Here is a 15068-nt window from a genome sequence, read left to right on the forward strand (position 1 = left end):
GCCACGAGACAAGTGAGGAGGATACCTCATGGACAGTGATCAACTTCTGCAGCCAGGCAGAAGATGTAGTGAAGAGAGAGAACTGTGCAGTAGATTGGAATGAGGTCTATAAGATACTTGCTAAAAGAATGAAATGTTGAACCATTAAGTTCTGTGTTAGGTAAGATGTTTCCAGAGATGCAAAATGTGGTTTGTCTCTGATTGCATGCCTTGGCAGGCAGGAAAAACTGGGACTTTGTAATGAGTTAAATTAGGGCAGTAGTAGGAAAAAAGAGAATTTTAAAGGAGAAATATTTATGCAGTGAAAAATGCAGGGTATGTGTTATTGACGAGCAGTTGATGTCATGGAAGCAAGAGAGAAAAGTAAACTGGAGATAGCTGGCTCATGCAGATTAGAGGCACAGAAAAAGCACTGCAGTGAGAGGACAGTAAGTCTAGAAAAGCCACTTGAGCTCTTCTACATTTAGTTTCAGGTAGCCAAGATGAGGCTGTGTTTATTCTTTATTGTTACGGCCAACAGAGAATTTGTAAAGGACAGTTACTTTTTTCAGTCACACATGGGTGAGTATCATGTGTAAGTGGTGATTGGATTCCAGACCAAACAATGGCCATCAGAACTAGTAATGGGGAACAGCCGAGAAACTGAACCTTTTGCTACTTTGCATCTGGAAGTAGTCTCAGTTAGCAAGGGAAGAATGACAGAACAGAACATGATTTACCTGCACAGAGCTTTGGATACTTCAGGCATTTGCCTTGGTCTATATGAGGCAAATGAAAGTCACCTACCTTGGGCAGTACATCCCTTGTGACAACAGTAGCTGTTCCTTCTCCCTAGAAATTATTTAAAAAAAAAAAAAAAAAGGAAAAAAGGTGCACAGATGCACACCTTTATCCTTACATTTCATGTCCAGTAAGGTAGGATTAAATGAAGAATAGCTATTGACCTTTTGAGCATTTTACTTCTGTGGTCAATATATGCTTGTTCTTGTTGGAAAAAGTCAGCCTTTTCACATACCTGGTAGGAATTAAGAATTATTACTGCCTTTGTCAGCATTACTAAAAAAGTCTCTAATATTTTTGTGAAGGCTGGACAACAGCATAAGTAAGGACTTGTAGCAGATCTTGTCTTTTGCAAGATTGCAGTTTTGTTCAACATCCAGTTTTTACGGCTTGCCGTTTGGCTCCTGCCTTTCGGGCTGAGCCGTACGGATGCATTTCGTTGTCCAAATTCTGCAGTGGGACTATGTGCAGACTCAACGATCTTCAAAGATCGTGCATCTTGCAGGCAGAGCGGTAGTTACTCACCCAGCACTTCAAATCTGAGAGTTTCATTTCTGGCTTTCATAGTGCTGCAGAATTACTATGCAGAGGGAAGGGTGTTGCTGACTAAAAGAGCATTCACATCACAAAACAGACTTCATGAGAATTACTCTTACACAGTAGAACTTGGAGTGGTCAGATTCTGATTTGTCACTTTGATAATACAGTGGGGTTGCCTTTCATATACAGGTTGTAGGTGAAATCATAGCACCAACTGCCTGTAATAGCAAGCTGGCAGAGTTTACTTTATTACACTTTCAATCAACCTAGTGATCTTTTTGAAGGAAATCTGCTACCAGGAGTGACCTCAGCCGTGATCTTAAAAAGAATATTATGGATTGAATGAAACTTGGAAATTAGATTGTCTTTCTACTTCAGACTTGTCTCTTGGCAGCAGAAGTTGTTCAGCTCATGCTATTTGTGAGAAAAAATGATCTCATCTTCTAAGACTGGCAATTCTCTTGCAGTGTGTGGAATCAGAAATGAAATAAGAAACAACTTCTAAATTTGCTATATGTCATATTCATTAGGATAGTCAGATAAGCCCAGGAGATTCCTCTTTCTCTCATGGAAGTTGTTCTGGGTTTGGTTTTTTCCTTGGGTTCAATTCAATAAAACAATGGCAAGAGCATTACCATTTGTGTTCTTCCTGTAGTTATCTTGGTATACTTTGGGTTTTCGAATTTTTTGTCTGAGTCATTTTCTCTTTAAGGAAAAAAGATTGAGTACTTGAGCTGCTAGGCTTCATTTCTACAACTGGCAATGAGGAAAGAGAGAGCTGGTCTTTTCTTTGAAAATAGATCTCTCAGAGGACTTCTTCCTTTTTTTTTTTTTTTTTTATTCAGTAGTTTCTCAAACAACATTTGAGTCTGTAAGGGTACACTTTCCAGGCTACTTCAGTTATATTTTACTTCCTGTATTTTTGTGTACTTCAGTGTGTTCTATACCCTGACCTATACACCTGTTATTTCTGTTCCTAAAATAACTTCGTTTTCATCTACTGCTTCAGTATCAACTGTGCTGTTTCTCCTTATTCTTCATCACTTTGATGAATAGAAGTGGTAATGAAAATAATTAGAAGTGCTGAATACGATCTGTTTCAGCACTTAAGTGAGATCCTGTCTTTGGTACCAATCTAATGTTGTCAAAAGTGTTTATTTTACCTAGCTGTAGCACAGACACCACCCTCACTCCAATCCCACAGAAGAAAAGAAGAAACAACATGGAGAAGAGTTTCCACCTAAGCCACCCCTATTCTGTCCTGTCTTGTCTTTCCCCTCCCCCCCCCTTAACTTAATCTTTCTTTTTCATCTTTGTGTCTCCCTCCGCGCCCCCCTCCCCCCCCCCCCCCCCCCGCTTATGTATTTACTCCATTCTTTATTAATTTTCTCTCCAATGTTCACATTATTGTTGCACCCTTGTGTCCTGTAAAAAAAACATTGAGCCTCTCTTAGGCAGGAGACAAGATGGATGCTAAAAGCTTTGTCTGGCTGTAGTTTGCTTTGCAGGATAAACTAGTTAGATTTTACACAGAGTAACATGAAATAGCGGATAGCGGTTAGCTTTCTCTTGAATAGTGGGCAAAGGATGAATAGGTGGGATGTGAGGGGTTTTTTTCTCATAATACATCGAAATTGGACTGAACCAGAACTTGAGGATGTTCTGTTGTCACAAATACTTATATAGTGTGAATACTGAAAGTGTGAATACTGAATACTAATATCCTCAACACATTGTCTACAGAAAAAAAAAATGCAATGTTTTATTCTCCTTCTTTGGTGAAGTCTCTCTGCCTTGATCTGAAAAGGTGGGTCTGTCCTGTCATGCAAGCCTTAGACTCTTTACACTGTCAACAAATTTGACCGATGCTCTGAGGTCTGACAGAAATGGTTTGTCTGTTAGGTAGGAACTGCTGCTGTCAAATTTTTCATTCATCACCCAGCTACATGGGAATTGATATATAATTGCCCTGGAAGTAGAAGGCTTTAAGGATCTTGTTACCGATTCCTTCAGCCTGCCAGACCACACGCTCGCGCTCTATTGATTTTTAATAAGGATGTTCAATACTGTCTGCAGTTTCTATTCAATATAAGGACACAAACTTCTACTGTGTGACTGGCCGTAATGGCTCCTTTGAAGTCATTAGGATCTATCAGGCGGTTAATTCAGATTTAATGACCTCAGAATGGGTATGTATTGACAAGAATAAGCAAAAGGTGATAAATTGCTGTTATCAAAGGGATGATTTCTCTCTTATTGTCATACTGAAAAGTAATTTATTGTATGATTTTTTCACTTTTTTCTTGTTAAACATCCTTAAAGCTACAGGAAATACTTTTTTTTTGTAAGTACTATTTTGAATTTACATTAACGTCCAAGTCTTAACTTGGGGACACAAAGAGCTTCAAAGCTGGGAAAATTAATTTTTAAATGTGCTTCGTTTGTCAGCTGTTGCATAGGAGACAGCTCTCCCAGCAGCTCCTGCAGCCACGGCATGGTGCGTTGAGAGCAGAGTGGAATTCATGTCACCGTGTTTTCATTTGTTCTGCTCTAAAACGGCAGTGAATTGTTCTTTGGTGGCACAAGCAGTTTTTGAAAACTTTGACATATTGTTAAAATGACCTTTTATAAAATAGGGAGTTTTATCATTGTACTGAATTCCTGCGGCTAACAAACAGATGGAACGAACAGGGTTCAGTGTTGTCAGTCACCTCCTTCCTTGCATTTAAACCCTGAAACCTAGTAGTGAGTTGAAACGTTAATACGCATTGTTTTATTTTCGACCCTTTTAGAGCATGATCATGGATTTTTTAATTTAGGTCAGAGTAGTATTTCTTCTCCAGACTAAATGTGGCAAACTTACAAACTTGCTAAGTCTCTTGGTGATTTTTAAGTGACAGATACTTCATTTCCATTTCAAATGGAAGATATTAAAAGAAACACTAAAAGCTACAACTTCAAAATACACATGGAATTTCACACGCTCTTAAATATAGATTAAAGTATTATGCACAAGATTAAGACTGATATGGGAGATCCACTCTTACTGCTTTTCATATAGGCTGACTTCAGCTTGCCTACAGATCAGTGTCCGTCTGTCCCTGATAATTGGTGAGATTAGTCTTAACGTGTTTCGAGTTCGTGCTCTTAAGTGAGGGAAATATTCCTGACCTCCAGCATTTTGCAGTGTCCAGTTTAATTTCTCTTCAGAGGTACAGCAGTTAACAATCTGTACCTTTTAACAGCAGTCGTTTTTAAGATGATGCTCCTGTTGTCAGTAATTTCCTTTATCCATTTGTTACTTGTTTGGGATCTTGACATCACCCTAGTTAGCAGGAAGCAAAATAGTTTGGCAGCTGAACTTGCGTGCCCACTTCCAGAGTCTAAGGCAGTAAAGAACTGCAGTGCATTCCTGTAAGCAGAGCGGTCAAGTATACCCCTTTTTTACTTAGGTAGCACATTTTAATCCTTTGTCTTATTTACTGGGTGGTTGCTTATTTTATCTGTACAACTGCAGAGACTGCTTGAGCTTGAGGTCAGGTAGGAGGCTCAAAGACAGAAAGCAGGCCTTGTCTAGAGCACATTGATCTGGAGTGGGTAATACTGCCCTTTCACTGCTTGTGAGCTTTATGGGGGAGTTGGCAGGCCTCTGTTTATAAAAGCAGCAGAACTTGCAAGTTGCTTCATGCCAGGAATGCATTTTTTTGACGATGCACTTAGTGCTGGAAAATATTCATCGCAGCAACTAGCTACAATACTAATTTGTCATAGCACTACAAGAGGTATAATCTAAAATACAGAAGTCTAGTGATAACATTTCAAATCCTAAAAATCTGCCTTTATAAGTAGTGATACTGCAAGCAAGCATTTCACATAAGTATGAAGTGTTTTATTTGAATGAATAAAAACCTACAAATTCACTAAGGCTGTCACAGTAGGACAACCTGTTGCTTCGTCACAAAGGCTCTTTGTATTAATCAGTTGTGTTGCTGCTTCCCAAATTAGCAGTAAAGGGACATTACCTCTCAAGACTTTACTTAAACGTGCCACTCTCCCACCATGTCCAGCATGAATTGCCTATATCTGCTGGGATTTATTTTATCTGGAATGAAAACTCAGCTAAATCATGCCTCTTGGTGAAGTTGAGGCCAATTTAAAATAGTGTAGATATAATCTTAAGAAAAACGTAATTTTGCAGTTCTTCATTTATTTTAAGTGCTTGACACTTATTCAGTGCTAGGAGGTGTAACAGGATGAGTTCTAATATTGTCTATTGAAGTTGTTAATTTTGACTACCACCTTTAGTGGGTGCAAGTGACTGATTTCTTTTTCCACAGTTTCATCAGTATAAATTCGCGCTTTATATTTCACTCTTGAACCACACGTGGAGCCAGTGTTGAACTGGGCCTTTCTAAAAGGCAATTGGTAAATTTTAGGATTCAAAAGGGAAATGATGCAAATGTTTTCATATGCAAGAGTTAGAGTACTGATATTTTCAAGCAGTAGGAATGTTATTAATGTAACGTATAATTGTAGACACTGTTTTTGCTTTAACTTGTTTTGTTGGGTCTAACCACAGTTCATTTTGGGGTTTTTTTTACTCTGTGGAACTTGATGGCTCTTGTTTAGAACCTTGGCAGAAGACATGTTAGGAGAATACTTCTGTCTTATATTTGTTCTCATTTGATGTAACAGGTGAAGAATTTAATGTTGTTTTTTTTCTCTCATAAATATTTAAACTTAATGGTGACAATTGGCAAAGGTGCTTGAGGAAAGTTTTCTTTGGGGACATTCTCCCAAGCACGAAATGAATAGAAAAACTTTGGGGCGGGGCGTGATCTGAGCGATTAATGGCCGAGATGAGTGTCAAGTGGCTATAAGCAAGGCAAATTTGCGTTTGTCAGGGCTTGCGAAGATAAGTTGCATTCATGGAGGTGCAACAAAAGCATGATTGCCAAGTTCTAGCTGTGCACGGATAGGAAATGCATCTTGACGTTTTTACAGAGAAGGATACTTATGTGAGAAAGTTTAACTTAAACCTAGTTTAGGAGACAAGTATCAACTTTAGTTAAGGCAATAGATGAGGAGTATTATGAGTATGGTATGTTTTGCTTTGTTTTTTTTTTTTCTCTCCAAGAAGTCTCTGTGAGGAATTTCACTAAACTGTCATTCAGGCTCCTTATTGTTTTGATGCCATACCAAGTATTTAAATTATAACATAGCAAAGGAAGATAGAATCAGTCTTAGCAAAGTTCAGGAAGGAATGTAACTTTTAAGACATGTGATTTCTCTATCCCAATACACATAATTATATTCTCAGGCCCAGGTTGCTACATTGACCTGTAATTATTCTTTGAATACTAATGCAAGTTATGGAATCTTACAGAAACTGTACACAGTCTTTTTGGCACAGTAGTTTCGCCTTGATGGGTGATAAAAACTGAGATAACCCAAGAATTAAGAAAGGAATGAGCATCCCCTGGAACACTGGGTTCTGTTTCATGTGTTATCTCTCTTCATGTCACCTGTGCCTGGAATCTCTTTCAATTAAACTAGCAGGCATGTTCTAAACAGCATGCTTTCTGATCTGCATTAGGAAAGTTCATCTAATTTAACAAAATTTTGTAAGCTAGGAGGCAGCTTGAAATTGAAGGTGAAGTCAAGTTTCCGAAGTGGTGACTCTTAGTGCCTCAGATGTGATCCCTGAGCTTACAACCACTTACGGGGGCTTTTTTTCTTAAGTCAGTACCAATGTGCCTTTTTTTTTTTTTTCTGACAGAAGAATGTATTTGTTTTTATCTAGCCTGTTAGTGCATGTTTTGTGCTTTTGGAATCCCTACCATTGTAGTCAGAATTCCTCAGTTTTTATGAAGAACACTTTACTTTCAAAGACTTTTTGGAACTCTTAAATGTAGTTGTCAAAACATGAGGATAAAGGAAATGTGCAAGACAAAACCCAGCTGAATGGTTATGTGAGTAGGCTGAGTGATAAATATGTAATTGAAATGGATCAACCTTAATATCAATTAATAATTTAATGGGAATCTGCCTTATAGAGCATCTTTGCTGAAAATTAAGAAGTGGGCAGCTGAGTGGTGTGAAGGACAGGAGTAGCACGCTCTGATTGTGATCAGCACAGTTCACTGCTCTGCAGTTAGCTTCCAGGCAGGGAGATGTGCTGATGAGCCACGAGGCAAAAGATCTGGCTCCCAGAACTCCTGCCAGTCCAGGGGTGATGCCAAACTTTGGACCAGAGCAGTGCTGCCAGTTCGCCCCCCAAACCCCTAAAAAGAAACCAGCAGCAGCAACCTGCTGTTTACAGGTAAAATACTAAAAATGGGGACATGTCTGGTGTTCGTTCTCACAAGGCCTCCCTTGTGCTGTTGACTGTGGGAGGAACTCTGCCGTGCCCCATCCCGACCGCCTTATTCTTTAGTTTTAGAGCGGGTTCAGAAAGTGGTCTTTGTGAGAGCGTGTATGAAGAGAAAGTAATTAAAAGTGAAAAGGAATGGCACTTTGCCTGCTGGTCTTCCAGCTTACAGTGCTAAGAATGAGAATAGTTATCTCTGTAATGCAGTAGATACATAGTATGTAAATACACTTACTGTTATGTGCCCCAGTGTTGATCTCTACTAGGAAGCATACCAGTTCAGCACGCGCTTTTCTCCATGTGATTAAATTATATTAAACTTAACAACTTCTTATGTAAAAACTCATCCTGGTACATCCTTTTCCCTATGTTTAAAATAATGGTAATTTGCTACAATCTTAGATAAACCTTTCCTGGCCTTCATTTGTTTTGTATCATTCAGCCAGTAATTTGTCTGGTTTGTAATAAAAAGGTAATCATTATTTTCCTTCCCTGTTGTTTAGATTCTGTTCATTGGTTTTGCCACCCAGCTATAAGCAGAGTGGCTTATTCATACAAGAATGGGGATACCATCTTGTAAAACCAGCTCATTTCCCAAGGTAGCAGTAGCAATAATAGAAACCCTTCTCGCTAAAGATACTCCATATACTTGTGGTTGTCAGAAGTGCTATAATTAGTTGTGATCTTAGTCAACAACTGAAAGCTTTGATCTTAATCTTCATTAATGAGGTGGTTGCGTATGTGGAATTCAGAGGCAATGAATGCATCCACTGAATACTACATTGTAGTTGGGTAGTGCTCTCATTTCAAATGGTTTCCCATCTTATATTCCACAGCTGATATCATTCAAAAAGGGGCATCTACTAATTCTTTCATTTCCTATTAGGTTGGTGAGCGACTGTTCTTTCTTTCTCTGGAGAGGCAGATAGAGATTATTTATATGTGAAATAGTAAAACAGGCTCTGGGGCTATATTGTTGTATTTTTCTTGCCTCCCCCCTCCCCCTAGTCTTCCAATATGTAAGGATTGTTGTTAAATAGCAAAATGTGTAGAGCATAATTTGGCTGTATTATTGAACCTGTGTCTCCAAGAAAGTTAAGATTTTAAAGTCTAATTTTTTTTTTTTTTTTTTAAAGCACTGATTGGGAATTGACAGGTAAAATTAGTCCAAGTGTGAAGAAAGTGTCATCTGATACCACATTTCTTCCACACCTGTCAACACACACTTTTTGATCAGTCTTCATGCAGCTGTAGAATGAGTTACCTTATGAAAAAAGCAATGCGTAGAAAATGAAACCTCCTTCTAAGAGCAGATGTGGTCAATAAATGAGATCAGGTTGCAGATTTTTGAGGAATTTATACATGTAACTGATGTCTGACCAAATGTTCCCAATTTACTATGCGAAAACATGCATTACATCTCTAGAAACAACGTTCCCAAATGTATTGGAGGGCAAAGGATACGTTTTGTGCCAACAGCCATGAAGAAACTTTAAAATGTTTCTGCTTTATGTGGAAGAAGGGAAGCTCGGTAGGGAGGCTCAGTATTTTCATAACTCTTTTTTTTCTTGGGGGCGAGGGTAGGCTGTCAATTATCCTTACATTGGAATCACAAAGGCTTTTTAACTGTTGATAGTTATGATTTAATAATGAATGGAGAGTCACATTATCATTTTCAGGCTTTGTAAATACAAGCAGAATTTTGTAGTGTCATGTGTTTTTAAGCAGACTAGTTATTTTTTGTTACAGAAACATTTCTGGTTTCCAATTATGTGAATAGCTAACTACTCATAAAAAGACCGCTTCTGAATTGCAGTTGTTACAGAAAGCAAAAACATATGTGACCATTTCATCTCACCTTTTAGTATTTTCCTAAATATAAGTACTGACCTTTTTTTTTTTAAGAAAATTACCTCTGTTTTTTTAAGAGTTTAAACAGTGGCTCTGCAGAGTGAGATGTGGTCGATATTGGTAGTTTAGTTGGTCTCTGTGGCCACCAGAGGTAGCCAGGAGCGGTAGGCAGGCTGAGTCCTTACAGCTGGCTTTATACAAGCTCAGCCTGCTCTGACATGTGCTGGTCATCAACCAGTGCCAGCAGCAAGCAGGGAGGGACAAAACACCGATTTTACCCCTTGCTTTCATGCCTGTTCACTGGCTGGGTTTCGAAGGAGATGCTAAAGCAAGATGTTTTCGAGGATGCTTTTGGGTGAATTGGCATATCTTTGCCTAAGTTGTTCAAATACTTAATTGCACTTACTGAAAGTGGGTGGCCTATTTCTGATCCGTATTTCCAGCCTTATTTCTGCCCGTCTTTGGTTTCCAACCATCAGACCTCAGTTGCTTCTTGCCAATAAAGCTGTTGTCACAAATCTTTTCTCAGTAGAGATTTTCTAAATCAAATTAGTAGTCCGCTCCCTGGTGAATGAGTGTAAATGATTGAGCTTCTTACCATGAGACAGGTCCCCCAAGCTCCCATCAGCCCACATGCCCGTTTCTGAGCCCTCTTTTTTTTGGGGAGCAGGTAGCGGAGAGCCATGTGTGGCGTTACACCAGCTTTTTGTCTTTTGCACAAGGTCGGGGTAGTAGCTTTCTCCTCCTACGCAGTGTTGCTCTTCATTAGCATTACCCTTTTTAGCATTAGCTTGAGAGAGCGGGTTACAGTCAAATATCAAGGTACTGGCTGCATCCTTTTGCCTGCTCCTGGGCACAGCCTGGCTGTCTCAGGCAGCCAGGTTTGCAGCATTTAATGCCAAGCTGGTTTTGCGCAGCTTTTGGAGGGGGCTCGGTGTTCTGACATTCGGCACTAGGCACTGAAATCAGGTTTTCCAGCTCTCAGCACCCACTGCTCTCACCTGCTTCCAGTGGGAAGTAAGCGTATTGTCCAAAAATCTGGGCCGTAAAGGCCACGCATGTGAGATGGGAGCTTTTGAAAATCAGACCTTGAATGTACAGGTGGCTTAACTGATCTCAGTGCATATGCTGGTGACCTTTTTTTCTGTTCAATAAATTAAAGGTTAATTTTGCATAATTTATTTGACAGTTATTTAGATAGTCACTTCTTTCCACTCATATTTGTACAGACTTAAGTTCAGTTAAAAAAACTATAAAAGATGGAGAAGTCTGAAGTTTCAGAACACTGAAAATATTAAGAGTTACATTCTCTTTTTGTAATTTTTGTGACTTGTCAGGAAGCTTATTTGTTTCTGGGTGTTTGTTACAATACTTCAATAACAAAGTTTATAAGTTTGCAAAATGTAAGATGAACTTAAGTAAAGCCTTTGACACCGTCTCCAACAGCATTCTCCTCGGAAAGCTGGCAGTTCATGGCCTAGACAGGTGCACTCTTTGCTGGGTAAAAATCTGGCTGGGTGACCGAGCACAGAGAGTGGTGGTGAATGGAATTCAATCCAGCTGGTGGCCAGTCACAAATGGTGTCCCCCAGGGCTCAGTATTGGGACCAGTCTCATTTAATATCTTTATTGATGATCTGGACGAGGGGATCGAGTGCTCCTTCAGTAAGTTGGCAGACGACACCAAGTTGGGCAGGAGTGTTCATCTGCTGGAGGGTAGGAAGGCTCTGCAGAGGGACCTGGACAGGCTGCATCGATGGGCTGAGGCCAGTTGGATGAGGTTTAACAAGGCCAAGTGCTGGGTTCTGCATTTGGGTCACAACAACCCCATGCAGCGCTACAGGCTTGGGGAGGAGTGGCTGGGAAGGTGCCTGGAGGAAAAGGAGCTGGGGGTGCTGGTTGACAGCCGGCTGAACATGAGCCAGCAGTGTGCCCAGGTGGCCAAGAAGGCCAACAGCATCCTGGCCTGTACCAGAAACAGCGTGGCCAGCAGGGGTAGGGAAGGGATCGTGCCCCTGTACTCAGCATTGGGGAGGCCGCACCTCGAACGTTGTGTGCGATTTTGGGCCCCTCACTACAAGAAGGACACTGAGGTGCTGGGGCGTGTCCAGAGAAGGGCAACGAAGCTGGTGAAGGGTCTGGAGAACAGGTCTTATGAGGAGTGGCTGAGGGAACTGGTTTTGTTCAGCCTGGAGAAGAGGAGGCTGAGGGGAGACCTTATCGCTCTCTGTAGCTACCTGAGAGGAGGGTGTAGCAAGGTGGGGATTGGTCTCTTCTCCCAAGTAACTAGCAAGAGGACGAGAGAAAATGGCCTCAAGTTGTGCCAGGGGAGGTTTAGATTGGACATTAGGAAAAACGTCTTCACTGAAAGAGTGGTCAAACACTGGACCAGGCTGCCCAGGGAGATGGTGGAGTCACCATCCCTGGAGGTGTTCTAAAATCGTGTAGATGTGGCGTTTCAGGACATGGTTTAGTGGGCATGGTGGTGTTGGGTTGACGGTTGGATTTGATGATCTCAGAGGTCTATTCCAACCTAATGATTCTATGATTTACTATAATTATTAGGTTTTTTGGGTTGCTTGTACATTTTTGTTTGTTTGTTTTGAGACAAGTAAGGCCTTTCCTTTGGTCCAATGAATAACTACAAAATTTCTTGAGCACTTTATACCAACAGTATCCAAATTCACTCATGACGGTTGTAGAGAACGTGTAGAGATATCTCAAATGCAGCCAAAGCCAAAGGCTCTCTGTTCATTTTTGGGGGTTTCTTTGTTTTGCTTTTGGGGTTATATATCTAAGGTAAAATTGGAGGAAAAATTTCGGTTTTGGTTTAAGTTTTTCTTAAAATTTGAGGACGTATTTCGTTGGGACTAATATGTTGTACTTCTAAGCTTTTATTGTTTGGGGTTTTATTAACAATTTAACGTAGACTTGTTTATATTTCAACTTGTTTTGGTAAAGTAGTCATAAATAAATATTGGTTATTATTACTCAACCTGATCTTGATATTAAAGTTTGCTTCTGTTGACAACATTGAGAAATGTTTGGGGTGTGGGAAGGTCCTGGGTGTCTATCTACTAAAATATATTACCTCTTTCAGCAAAGTTGACTATATATAGTACATGTAGTCAAACTCATTTAAAAAATCCTGCTCAACTATGTGTATGGTCTTTGTTTGTCGGATATTTTAAACTAACTTTGCAATTGTTGAACTAAATGTGACCAGGGAAATGAAACTAATTATGTAATAAACTATTTAGGGACAATATAGTTGAAATTAAATAGTTGATCATCATTGGAGAGCTTTTTAAATTGCTGTTATGTCCCTAGCGCAGAAATGTTGCTGTAGTTGAGGCAGAGGTTGTTGGATGTTACTGCATAGTGAAGAAACTGTTGCTCATTCTGCTTGAATTACCCCAGATGCAAATCTTTCTGCTACCAGTGTGATAGGTATTGCCCAGTTATCCTATAGGAATGGCTGGCAATTAGTGCATGCTAGCTGATTGTTTCCTGCATCCATGAGGGGGTTTCTTAATCAGAGTTGTTATAAGTAAGGTAACTATCTGTGAGGCCAAACTGTCACTAAGGGAAGGATTTAAGGTATTTCGTTAGGGTACTGTGGGGTCCATAGGTGCTTTAAAACAAATTTGCATTGGCACTCATGTGTGTTACAGTTTATCTTTAAAAAAAAAAAACAAAACCAAACCAAAACAAACACAAAAACAACTAATATACAAAGCACATAACTTTGCAAAGGGCTTTCTGCTGGTTTATGTACCTTGGTCATTACCAGGCTTTTTTTTTCCCTGTTGAATTTTTCCTTTGGCAGCCGTTTCTAACCTGTTTGAATTACATTGCTTTGTTAACGCTGAAGAGTTTCTCCTGGATTGGAAAATGGGACAGGGGGGAAATCCTTGTATATTTACATATATTTGCTGTGTGTCTCTTTAAGTCTGCCTAAACCACATTTTTATAGCCTCCTCTGAGGTTAAACAAATAGCTTTATTCTGATGGAAACTAAAATAGATGTTTCTTGCTTAATCTGACTAAATTTTACCTGTAATAAAGTAGAAATTCTGCTTTTCTTCCCCCTCCCTTCCTTCCTTCTCCCTCCCCTTCCCCCCCCAATATTTTACCTCAGTCCCTACCACAGCTGCTAGCACTCCTGATGCTGTTGACAAATACTTGGAGACACCTGGAGATGAGAACGAACATGCCCATTTCCAGAAAGCCAAGGAGAGACTTGAAGCTAAGCATCGTGAAAGGATGTCTCAGGTAAGGGGAGGTTTCTTTATTTCTAAATACAGGAGGGAGTTTTGTCTGTCAAGTCATAAGATACTCAAAGTACTTCATTTTCTTATTTCCAAAGGCTTCAGCCAGCTGCCCTGTCTGTTTGCAATTTTGTAAACGCACCTTTTACTGCCTTTCTGACTCTTAAGAATTCAGCTGGCTGGGACATACCTTTGTGGTTGGGTCACAGCTGGGATCATAAGTTGCTACAGTTACTTATGCTGGTAAAAACGGAAAAAAAAAAAATCTGTTAAAAAATTGTCTCATCTTTGTGGAAGAATACTTGGTTTGTGACTTTATTCTTATTTCTTGACGACCATATTAGTCATCCTTCCTTGGTGGCAGCTGAGGGAGATTGCTTGTGATTAGCTTTGTTCTCTGTGTGTAGGCATACATGGCTATGCCGTGGGGTAACATAAGCTTGCATATGTTCATCTAATGGTTTTGACCCTCAAGGTAACACAAAATGCATCTAAAGCCAAAGAAAAGAGGAAAAATTAGTGGTTTTGAACTGAACCAAAATCCAACGGAATCAACCATTTTTTTCCTTTAACCGAAAAGATTTGTGTAGTCTGAAACTGTATACTGGTTTTAATCCTGTTGAACAGTGAGAGATGAGCTGTCCACTCTCTCAGAAATAAGGTTTATAATAGCAATGCCAATAAAAAATTGTCACAGTTCTGCTCGAATAACAACAAAAAAAATATAAGAGGTTTGAAGGAAAGCTGGTGGTGCTTTTTTTTGGGGCGGGGGGTGTTTAGAACAACCACAAAAATGAATGTAGTATAATTCAGAATCACTGCATATATTTGAGTAGCAATTTCACTGATTTTTCTTTATAACTTTGTTCCCCTGTTGCATTTTAAGTGTTTCTGTGTATTACTGACACATTAACCTTTAACTCTGTGCTAAAATGTTTTGAGTAGGCCTGAAATTAATCTCTTAGAGTGAGTCCCTGTCTCCTGGCACTGTAGCTATGCCTGGCACTTTCCTAATAAATAGAGCAGGGCATCTTACCTGAAGCGGTCACCCGATCTGTGCAAACCACATGACAAGAATACGATACGTGTGCAGATACATGTACTAAATAGGTAGAAAGATACGCGCTCCTCGTTTGCCTCCGCTTGGGAAGTGGTGTGGCACAAATGAGCTGTCTCCTCCTTAGAGAAAGTAGTGCCAATTTAATACTTTTTAAATGTTACCCTTTCCTTTCCCCTGGAAGCTTAACAACTTCATAA

The 15068-nt window shown here is 39.8% G+C and overlaps 1 protein-coding gene across 1 annotated transcript in view; it reads left to right on the forward strand.

Annotated features, from left to right (window-relative positions):
• Nucleotides 1–15068, forward strand: part of APP (amyloid beta precursor protein) — a 226775-nt gene that overhangs the window by 137921 nt on the left and 73786 nt on the right. The window contains exon 8 of the mRNA XM_086462757.1: nt 13682–13815. Coding sequence (XP_086318883.1) covers nt 13682–13815 — 134 coding nt within the window. The remainder of the gene's footprint in view (nt 1–13681; nt 13816–15068) is intronic.

The sequence above is a fragment of the Leptosomus discolor genome, chromosome 1 (assembly GCF_034619465.1).
Source record: "Leptosomus discolor isolate bLepDis1 chromosome 1, bLepDis1.hap2, whole genome shotgun sequence".
NCBI lineage: Eukaryota > Metazoa > Chordata > Aves > Leptosomiformes > Leptosomidae > Leptosomus > Leptosomus discolor.